Source organism: Sinohyriopsis cumingii, chromosome 14 (genome assembly GCF_028554795.1).
Source record: "Sinohyriopsis cumingii isolate HCF-2022 chromosome 14, ASM2855479v2, whole genome shotgun sequence".
Lineage (NCBI taxonomy): Eukaryota > Metazoa > Mollusca > Bivalvia > Unionida > Unionidae > Sinohyriopsis > Sinohyriopsis cumingii.
The window spans coordinates 107466853-107479282 of NC_142974.1; the positions used below are offsets into that span (position 1 = coordinate 107466853).

General features: G+C 34.8%; 1 protein-coding gene across 1 annotated transcript in view; it reads right to left on the reverse strand.

The window, feature by feature from the left end:
• Positions 1-12430, reverse strand: part of LOC149784577 (uncharacterized) — a 54742-nt gene that overhangs the window by 2800 nt on the left and 39512 nt on the right. Inside the window, exons 7-10 of the mRNA XM_089932651.1 lie at positions 11564-11763; positions 9847-9968; positions 2796-3299; positions 768-1406 (exon numbers count right to left, since the gene is read on the reverse strand). Of these exons, the coding sequence (XP_089788777.1) occupies positions 807-1406; positions 2796-3299; positions 9847-9968; positions 11564-11763 (1426 nt within the window). The 3' untranslated portion in view covers positions 768-806. The remainder of the gene's footprint in view (positions 1-767; positions 1407-2795; positions 3300-9846; positions 9969-11563; positions 11764-12430) is intronic.

Below are 12430 nucleotides of genomic sequence, written 5' to 3' on the forward strand. Positions count from 1 at the left end.
AGTTAAAAACAATTGAATTGCACAAAAGTTCACTAATATAAACCCTTCCAAAAGTTTAAGTATGACTAATAAGGTAAAGATGTTAAAATTATAAAAATGGTAAAATATTAAGCTTAAGCATATGTAAAACATCAAATCAATATTTCCAATATTAATAATTTTCCATCACGAATTTTAAAATGTTCTCTGGTGGTTCATATTAAAATTGCATGCACATCAAATACTTAGTCCTCATAGGGGGAACTTAACACACACACGAGAAGAATGTGTTGAACTGTAAAGTAGAAGGTTATGTACTCTGGCTGCGGTTCACCCTTTAGGAAATGTGCATGAGTCAGGTATATGTATCTAATATGCAATTAAAACAATATCGTAATACCATTAAGTGGTTAGAGCATCTACCTTGGATGCGGGATGTAATGGGTTTGAACCCCAGCCACGTCATGCCAAAGACTTGTACAAATGGTACTAGCAATAGCCTCAATTGGCACTCAGCATTAAGATGTTAGTGCCAGGACAGGTCAGCCTGGTGTCAGGATAATGTGACTGGGTGGGGCATGATGCTACATGCCTGTGGCATGATGCCCCAGTGCTAGACATCTCTATAAACTACCACACTGCAGACATCATAACGATGTGACTGAAATATTGTTAAAGCTACAGTAAAAATCCAAATTACGGACACATTCACCAAGTTGAAAAAGATGGTAACTACACATTCTTTCTTTATAAAAAATGACATCATATTTTGTCAGTGTAATACTCACTTGTATCGTTTGGTTATGCTGCATGAACTTCATTTGTACCTAACAGGCTTCATAGATCGAGATCACCTGTCTCTTTTGCTTCTCTAACTGTGCCCTGTATCCCTGTCTACCAAGTGCCTGTTCAATGTCATCAAGCACAGCATCAATTTTGTTCCAGTAATCATCAAAGTCATGTTGGCTAATCTTTCCATCTATGGAATGACCAATCTGGTTTCTATATGAACGAATTCGCTCCACACTAGCTCCTAGAGATCTGTCCCTGAATGGCTGATCTACTGGATCATTTCCCCAGCCTAACAATGAAGCTGGAACTGTGCTGACATTTCTGATCAGAATATACAATAAAGATATGTCAAATTGGTCTACGCTTGCCACATACCGATCAAAGGGATCTGGGAAGACCACATGACATTGATCAGGAATAAGACGAGCATTCTGCCATTGTCCTCGTCTAGTCTGAGTTTTGTTGGCCAAGTCGGCTTTGTTGGCCCGGATTGCCTGGTAGATGCTTGTATGTGGTGCAGGAACATGTGTGAGGAGGATTTCTCTTAGGGCATTTGTACAAACAGTCACAAGAGCAACACACAGACGAGCATGATTCATGTGTTCTGGCATTATGGGAGCATCAGAATCATGTCCCTAAAGAGGAAGGAAAACTAATATTATTACAACATCCTTTTCATCAATGACTAAAAAGTTTATATCATCATCACACTAATATAATAGGTGTACAAGATATTTTTATTATTAATATTAATTGAAATAGGATGACATAACATATAGACTCAGATCTAAGGTGGCAACATTGTTATATTTCAGTGTCCAAGTTATGATTATAGCTCATAAACACTTTCAAAACTGATAAACACATCAATGAACATGCAGCTGTTATTGTTCCAATAAAAATCCATTCCAATATATTTCCAGATTTCTACTACTTATGGCTACTTATTAAAATCTTTCTGTCATTTCATTTTCTTAAAGTAAGAATGATTTTTGCATGGAATGCGGTATCACTGGGAGAAAGCCAAAGCTGATGGGAATATGTCATACTGCACACTAAACAGTATCATTCATCAGTTTGATTCACTTGTCATACTTACAAAAGTATCTTTAAAACTACACTATTTGCCTTAGAGCGACATGTTAACAAGACCTTTGAATCTCCTGCAGCCATTGCAAACATTGATTACCATGCAGAAATAAATTCAAACAGTGATCTTATAAATGAAATACTGGCTAATGTGACGAGGCATTAAACTTTAAAAGGCAAACAATGGCACAGAGCAATCATTTATGTAACATACGACCAATGTGACAGGGCATTAAAGGAAAAACTTGTCATAAAGCATTCCTTGATGTAATATACAACCAGTGTGACAGGGAATCAAAGGCAAAACAATGGCAGAGATCATTTCTTCCTGTGATATACAAATATCCATTCAGAAGGAGTTGCAATAACAATAGTGTCAAGATGTCCACCATGACAGTCAAACTTGAAGCACCATATTAGCAAAATGTGAAGTTTATCGGCACCATTTTTATTTAGGACTGACTAGATATCATAGGAAGTCTTTTAGTGAAAAGTCCATGCAATATGACAATATACTTAGGAGTAGTATTGATATCAATGCTTTCAAAATATCGGCCATGAAGGACATATTGGACATCTGATTCTATTTTCATTCAGACTAAAAAGACATTATCGCTAGTTAGTTTGGTGAAAACCTGATCTAACCACGACTCTCAATTTATGAGTAGTAGTGACAACAAAATTATCAAAGTGTCTTCCATGGTGGCCAGGTTAGCTAAGGGAACCATTTAATTTAGAACCAACTAGATCCTGGGAAGAATGTGCTTTTAAAGTTTTGTGGCAATACTCCTGGAAGTTTAGAACAAGCAGCAATAACAATCTTGTGCTAATGCAAACTGAATGAAGAACTTTCCTTGCACACACACACACACACACACACACATATATATATATATATATATATATATATACAGTAATATTGATCAGCAACTCACCTCATCTGCAAGCCACATCTGAAATGGTGGTGCACTGCCATCTTCAGAGACAACTTGGGATGGTGACCACCAAGTACACAACTCATATTTTAAATTCTGGCCTAGGTATGAGGTAATCTTGGAGAGATTCATTGTAATGAACTTTCTAACTCTGGTACACAACTTTGCATCAGGGGTCTTGACTTCATCAACCACCAGCCTTGTTATTCTTGCAAAAATAATATGGTTCTTACAGTGCAAGGTCAGTCTGTGGAAAAGGTCAAGGTCAAAAATGCAACAGCCACAGAAAATGAGATTTTCCGATGTCTCTTTCTTCTTGGCGACAGGCCAGCGGGTTACACAGGCAGCAATAAGCCTGTGAAAGATGGGAGGTGGCAAAAACTTTCCTGTAAAGACACAGCACAGGACAGGTGTGCTGACCATCTGGGGATCTTGTTCAGGGGAGATAATTTCTCTTGGAGATTCTTGACGAAGCATACATGGTGTAAGGAAATAGTTCTCGATCTGAAATAAGAATATATATATATATATATATATATATATATATATATATATATATATATACACACAAACACAAAAAATAGAATGAGAGAAAATGAGTTAACTTGTAACAGCTTCCCCCTGCATATCAAGCAGAAGAAAAAAAAAAGAGTTAAAGCAAAATCCATTAGCTTGCAAAGAACTGAGATTTTAGCAAACCACAAACTTACTTTCCTCGACCGAGTCTCGAGACATAAATGGCTACCTACTGAATGTATTAAATGGCTGAATGATGAAGACTAATTAAAAGTGCATTTGATTATATGGTTCTGCTTCAGCGGGCATTTTTATAGTGTTCAGGTACTTATATTTCAAGTATAAACAAATATTAGCATTTTTGTCGTGTCCAGGTACTATTATTTCAAGTATACACAAACAGTGTGATTTTTATAGAGTTCAGGTACCATTATTTCAGGTAAACACAAACATTAGCATTTTCAGTGTTCAGGTACCATTATTTCAAGCTTGCACAAACATAGTTGAAACTATTCACCAATGTGTGAATAATTATGCCATCTTAATACACACAGACATTATGGTTGAAACTACTCACTGATGTATGAATAATTTTGCTACATTGATATGCACATAAATACTTAGGTATTGATTGAAAATTACAATTACCGAATGTAAGTCACTTTTGATCTTTAAGGAATGGGAAAAATCTATAAGTTGTGTGCCTCTTTATTCTGTAGGTGTTGTGTGTCATATAATAGATTGTGTATCAAAATATGTATTGATACAGAGCATAGGCACATAGTGTATTATGATATGCATTGATACAGGGCATGGGTATATTGTGCATGTATCATCACATGTATTGAGTCAGGGCATAGGCACATTGTGTATCAAGATATGTATTGATAGAGGCCATGCACAAATTGTTTATCAGCACATGTATTGAGTCAGGGCATAGGCACATTGTGTATCAAGATATGTATTGATAGACTGAGGCCATGGTAAATTGTTTATCAGCACATGTATTGATACAGGTAACAAGTACATTGTGCATGTATCATCACATGTATTGATACAGGGAATAGGCACATTGTGTATCATGATATGTATTGATAGAGGCCATGGTAAATTGTTTATCAGCACATGTATTGATACAGGTTACAAGTACATGATATCATAGATTGTGTATACTGTATCATGATACTGTATGTATTGACACAGAGATGACTGCCATCACGGCAATATTATTGGTCAGATCAATGCCGTTTTCATTTAAGACCAACTAGACCATGGAATATATATGTGTAAAGTGTGATGGCAATTATCCAAGTAGTTTAGTAGGAGGATTGATAACAAACTTGTGCCAATGGACAATGTATGGATAACAGACAGCAAACTTGTGCCAATGGACAATGTATGGATGACAGACAGTAAACTTGTGCCAATGGACAATGTATGGATGACAGACAGCAAACTTGTGCCAATGGACAATGTATGGATGACAGACAGCAAACATATGCCAATGGACAATGTATGGATGATGGACAGCAGCCATTTCCATTAGCTATCCTGATCTATGACCAGCAGATCTAATTTAGTAGAAGGATTGATAACAAACTTGTGCCAATGGACAATGTATGGCTGACAGACAGCAAACTTGTGCCAATGGACAATGTATGGATGGCAGACAGTAAACTTGTGAAAATGGACAATGTATGGATGACAGACAGCAAACTTGTGCCAATGGACAATGTATGGATGACAGACAGCAAACATGTGCCAATGGACAATGTATGGATGATATACAGCAAACTTGTGCCAATGGACAATGTATGGACAACAGACAGCAGCCATTTCCATAAACTATCCTGGTCTATGACCAGCAGAGCTAAAGATTTTTCCAACCATTTTCAGTATACTGGCTTTCAAGATAGACAAAGAGGTTAATATGTGTCTAACATCACTCATTTGGTTGACATCTGGTCCATAGTCAAAGCAAGAGCAGGTGGCAAGAAATCTGGGTCAGGGGGATACTTGTAAAAATTTCATCCAATACATGATTGTTGGTATCAAAACAATTCTTTCAAAGTTTGTATAGTTTATGCATATTCATCCCTATTTGATGGAACATCTATATCATGTCTATACCATGCTGCTTTCTATCAATGTTGGCTAAATTCTATTTAGAGATTTTAAAAAAATAAAGTTGTGAATAATTTACATTTGGAGTAATGACAGGAATATCTGAATGCTAATCAGCATAACTCATATACATCATAAAGATTTTAAAGCAAAAATGAAATGGTTCAGTTACATGACATTTGCATAATAATTAAATCAATCAAATTTTGGTTAAAAGAGCCCTGTATGTCAGAATTGTAGCAACTTTGGTTACAAACATCCTTTATGCCAGAATTATATCAAATTTGATACCAAAAGTCGTTTATGTCTGAATTCTACCAAATCTGATTGTCAATGTCCTTTATGCCAGTATTCTATCAAATGTATACAAAAACCATTAATTAGATAATGCCAGAATTTTTTGTTTTTCAATTATACAGTTTCTGAATTTTTTTAATTGTATAGATTTGAAATAGCTTACTGTCTGAATACTTTTGCAACTTTTGTTGAGATCCTGTGTGAAAACACTGCTGTATTTATCTCGGAAGCAGCATACCAGAAGGAAAAAGCTTAGATTTAAATAGTGGGCAAATAATCTGGCATCCTCTGTATAAAGCTGAAAGATCTCTCCAATAGGATGCTTTTGGTCAAATTTGTTTTGGCTGAACAGTTTTTTTAAAAAGACCAAATATAAATATATACAAGCTACTATTCAACAGCCAGACTGTAATAACTGCCATTCTGTAGTGGAACTATAATACAAGACTACTATTCAACATCCAGACTATAATAACTGCCATTCTGTAGTGGAAATAAATACAAGGCTACAATTCAACAGCCAGACTATAATAACTGCTATTCTGTAAGGAAATATATAAACATCTACTTTTCAGTAGCCTGACTGCAATAACTGCCACTCTGTAGTGGAAATATATAAACAGCTACTATATAAACAATATGACTACCAATTTCAATTATAAGTAGACAAAAAGAAACAACATTTTCTTTCGAAAGTTATGTCTAGCATGAGACTAAGTTCAAATTTATCTGGGTGGAGTTATGTGCTCATTAATAATGTTGTTGTGTAATGATAATTGCAACTGGGTATTTAGTTTGTAATACGGTACATATTCAGTTACTTTGTTTCTTGTATTGTATTTTTTATATATAATTAAGCCTTAGATAGAATAAGAAAATGAGCATATAATGAAAAGGTTACTGCATTTGTATGGGAAATTATGAACTAGATTTTTTGGATGGATATAGTTCACTCCCAAGATCGTGCATTATTCCATCCGAAAAACTCGTTCATATTTTCCCATACAAATGCAGTAGCTTATAAATATTGAATCAACCAGTGTCAAATGATTCATTGTAATTTCTTTTGGAGAATCTAAACTGTTATAAATATGTACTGTGAAACTGCAACATTTTGACTGATTCTTGACAGCCTGTCTGAATAATACTTTAATTAGTGTAACTAACCTTGTCATGTAAATGCAAAGAAAATAATTTTGAATTTACATTTCCTGATGTGTACATGTTTTGAATTAATGCTGATGTTTATAAATATTAACATTAAACTTCTTGTGTTCTTCGACTGCATGTCAAATGGCATGGATTTTCCCAGTGGTTAGCATTCTCTGATAATCAACAGTAATTGTCCAGAATCTGGAATTGATGGTACTGTAATTCATTGTTAAGACTCACCATAAAACTGTTGTACTGATAATTGAAATGTTTGAAGTTAATTTACTCAAGGAATTGTTCAGGTATTGATTTGCAATGACTTTGCATTATCTTTAACGTTTAATAAACTTTGGTGTTGAATAGCCATTCTTCACGTCTTAACTGAACCTGATTGTAACATGTGTCCATTTAAACAGGTTTTCGTAATGAGGATATTTGCCTTTAGTAATGTTGCTCTGTGAAGATGTGAAGACCTTACATTCATTATTTTGATCAGTTTATGAATTATGTGAGAAATCTTTAACTTGGGTTTTAAAACATTTCATAATTCTTGTCCACTATTGGCCATAATTTCCTTAACACCAAAAACCTGAATATTGGTGACTAAACTTTATAAAGGAAATGAAGTTATCAGTGACCAAACATGTATCAAAAGAACAATAACAACTCTTGTTCTGAGATCAGTTTTGTGGGCTGCATCAAGGTGACGTGTAGCACCCAAATGTCATATATATATATATATATATATATATATATATATATATATATATATATATATAAATGACAATGTTATATTTGCATGGGATTGACAGATCATAGTATTGTGGTCAGAGTAGATATACAAGTATAGGTCTAGCAAGGAGTACAGAACTAATAGGATCAAGGACAATTGATACCAGCTGGGAAGAAGTGATCTCATGAGTAGGCCTGGTTATGGGTCCTGAGCCTATTTGAGATCACAGGCAGTTGGCATGAGATTTAATAGTCTGATCCATTGAGTATTTCTAGCAAGGAGTCCTGAGCCTCAGGTATCTAAAGCAAAAATATTAGATACAGACTGCGACCCCCTGAGAAGATTCGGTTGGTAAACCAGAGTTTTGGGTCATTAACAACTGTCATGCGGTTAGTTGGGGTGATCCTATGCAACAGGTCCATGTGGATGCTTAAGACAGGATAACAGGTGAAAGGTGGTAGCTTAGAGTAGCCTATATCTTATGAAGATGCTGCAGTTGCAATCAGAAACAATTAAAACCCATGGTGTCAGATAAATACTGGTGTTCAATAGGCACAAGATTACCCACAAAAATCTCATACGTTTCTGTTCAGATGGTGTTAGAATGAAAAAGACACAAAAAGATGATTCATCATGATCTCTCTTCCTCTCGCTTCACTTATTCATGTTCATTGTTTCGTTCCTCTTTCTTCCTTCCTTCCTTCCTCTTTTCTCCTATCTTTCTGCTTCTTCCCTACTGGTTAGTTAATTTTGCCTTTCTTCATTGTCCCCTTCATTCTGACATGATTTCATTTCTTTCTTCCCTTTTACATTTGCATGTCACTTCATCACACTTCATTATATCATTGCAACTTTTATCACAAGAAAAATTAGTAAACATAGAAATAAAAAAAAAAAAAAGGATAACCCTAGAAACTTTTAGGGCACTCATGTTGTGTTCTAGCACTGCATCATAATGGATAGAAAAAAGAATGACAGATAAACATTTTTATTTTTATTTTATAACCATTTTAATAACTTGTTAAAAATTTTCCCAACAATTGTTGTCAGGTGGGGGGTTATTTTATTTTTAACTACACTGTATTTACTTTATAACTAATAATAAATTTGTTCTCTTTCAATTGTCACAACGTATGTATGTGTGTGTGTGTGTGTGTGTGTGTGTGGGTGTGTGTGGGTGTGTACAGGGTTTAACATCACATCGGCACAATCCTGGCTAAATGGTGCCACTTAAAAGTTACATTATTATAATGTAAATGTTAAAATGTCAAAAAACATAAGGGAAATAAATCCATGCAAATGAAAGTAAACCTGATGTACTAGCAGAGAAAAGACTGTTGTTGTTGTTGTGATTTGGATTTTTAACATAGCTTTAACAATTGTTCAGACATATCGCTACGATGTCTGCAATGTGGCAGTTTATAGTGATGTCTAGCACTGGGGCATCATGCCGCAGACATGTAGCATGATGTCCCACCCAGTCACATTATCCTGACACCGGGCCGACCAGTCCTAACACTAACCTCTTAATGCTAAGCGCCAAGCGAGGTAGCTGTAAGTACCGTTTTTGGTAAGTCTTTGGCATGACTCGGCCGGGGATCGAACCCACGACCTCCTGCATCCAATGCGGATGCTCTAACCACTAGGCCACTGGAGTGGTGAGAGAAAAGACTGTACAAATGCTAAAATTCTTAAAAAGGTGTTTGAAGTAATACATTTAGAAAAAAAATGCCCCAAATGTCTTCTAAGAATAACATTATAAAACATGAACTATTGTCCAATAAATTGTGTTTTACTTTAACACAACAATGCATGACCTGGCCATGGACAAATGAGTAAAAGAGACTGACTGTAACATGAAATTTGCTCTTTTATGTATGTAAGGATGTATAGAGGAAAGGAATGACAAATGTACGGACAAAAACATGGATAGACTGACATGGAATTAGTCATATGCCCCTTCTACATTTGTAGCAAGACTCTAAATATGGTAAATTTAGTACAGAAGTTACAAACAATGCATCCATTGGTATTTTAAAAGATAAAAACATGGACACAAATCTATCTATCTATCTATCAATCTATACAATAATTATGGAATTTTGTGCTTACATGTTTTCCAATTTCCAGCTAATTATGATTACAATATATTATTTAGGATATTTAATTATAAAACAGTTGTGTTTTTTATTCAAATGCTTTGTATTTTTAACACTTAAATTAACTGACCTTCTCCCCAATCTCACTGAATGCCCTTGGCTTGGCAATGATGTTTAGCTGCTCCATTATCAACAACATGTGATCTTTATAAGCATGTAGTTCTGGATATTTCTCTTTTGTCCAGACAGCATCTGTTAAGAAAAATGAACAGATTTTAAATAAATTGGAAAAAGCGTAATAATAAATCATTTGTGATATATTTTTGAAAAGATTTATTTAAAATGTGATAGTTTAATTCTCAAACATTGGGATTTACAGTTGTTCCATTTAATTTCAATAAGAAAATAATTTATGTTCAACAAACCATTAAAACAAGCACCTCCCCTTGAATTCAACGAAAGATGATTGATTTATATTTTTTATTGGAAATAATTTAATAATAAATTAGTTGTGATACACTTTTGAAACTATACTCATTTGAAGCATCAAAAACATATATTCTCACAAATTTGGAACTGCACTTGTTACATTTAATTTAAATATGAATAAAATAGCTCTTTAACAAACCATTAAACCAACAGGAAGAAAGCCCTCAAAATTCAACAAAGTGAATCAATTAATTTTTACATTCCTAAGTTTGCTTAAGTTTATTTAGATATATAGTTTACAATACATCTTTTGTTAACATGTATCTGTGTACCAATTTGCATTGTGGTAGTGAAGTATTGTTCATTATATTGAGGGTATAACAAGCAAACAGTTGAAAATACAAGTACATGTAACTCAGTTATATAAATTAGGCTGCAATTAATTATTTTTTCTGTTTGTAGATGAAATAGGGTCAAATACATTTAGAGTATAATTAACAACAGATCATGCAAATGCCAACCAAGACTGCACTCGGGTCACAGTGACCTAGTCTTATTACATGTCTGAGATGCCATCCACATGCTAATATTTAAAAATAAGTGAAATAAGATCCAAAATATGGAAATGGTAATAAACAAAAGAATGGACAAAATGCAATATCTTTGTTGGTGAGGGGATGAAGTGATAACACAGATATTGAAAGCTGGCAACAAAACTTAAACTGACAAGTATGGATTGCCTTTCTCCAGAGCTGGCTTAGCGCCACAAATTTGTCAGATGTACTGATGAAATATCAGTCAAGATAGTTAGGGTATAAGAAGTAAGATTCTGAAAATACAATTCACATGACAATGTAAATTAGGTGTGTGTTTTTGTGTGTGTCTGATTTGGATTTTTAATGTAGCTTTAACAATTTGTCAGTCATATTGCTACAATGTCTGCAGTGCGACAGTTTATAGTGATATCAAGTACTGGGGCATCATGCTGAGGACATGTAGCATGATGTCCCACCCAGTCACATTATCCTGACACCAGGCCAACCAGTCCTAACACTAACCTCTTAATGCTGAGAGCCAAGCGAGGCAGCTGTCAGTAACATTTTTGCAAGTCTTTGGTATGACTCAGCTGGGGATCTAACCCAAGACCTCCCGCATCAAAGAAGGACACTTTAATCACTAGGCCACCGGAGCGGTGTGAAAATTAGGTCACAAAGATATTGTTTTTGCCTGCTTAAGTTACTTTAATTTGTTAAGATGTATCCACCTACACATTTTCCTTAGTGTAGGTAATATAAGGTCTAAGATATTGACAAATAAATGAATTGGCAAAAAATTATATCCCTCCCAACTTTGCTACCGGGAGAAAAAAGGAAGACTTTTTTTAAAAACTGGCCGCAAAAATTAAGACATGTACAAACCGACAAGTTCTGAACTAAGGATTCCTTTCCCCTTGAAGTCAGACCATTTCTGTGTGACAACACTATCAGCCGGGCTGCTTGGTTGAGTGCCACTGTCAGCAGATCTTGTTGGCAGGTCTAGCTGAGCACTGATCAGGGACTTCAGTGCATCAATCAGCCATGCTGGGTCTAACACAAGGTTCTCTCTCAATACTTCAACACTGAAAAGGAGCAGTATTTTATGGTATTTGGAATTAAGTAATGACTCATTTATATTGTAAAAAGCAAACAGAATTCAGATGATGTAGAATTAGGAAATGTCTCTTATGTGGTATACAAATAGCAGTATTTCACAAGATTTGGAATTAAGTAATGACTCATTTATATTGTAAAAAGCAAACAGAATTTCAGATAATTTAGAATTAGGAAATGACTCTTATGTGGTATACAAATAGCAGTATTTCACAAGATTTGGAATTAAGTAATGTATCTGTTATATAATCTAATGTTCATACTTAATTCAATGGAGCTAAGTTTTGGCCTTTTGTTTCTATCTTGCATATTCAAGATGCAAAATAAGAGAATGATCATTATTTACATACAGATGCACAAAACTCTATATTAATTCTAGAGCAATTAGCTAAATCTGTTAACATTTCAGGTATTGTAGGCTGTATGATGAAAACTAGGCCTGATGCAACCGCCAGCATGTCATACATTAAGAGCTGACTAACATAGGTAACCTTTATGCCATGGATTGCATCCTGTGACGATACACTGCTGCAGCTGATTAGAGCTTGGACTTCGTGTAGTTCATACAAAATATATCTGACAATGTATTATCTGGATCTGACCCTTGCTACCCTCAACTTTGCTTTGTAAATCTTC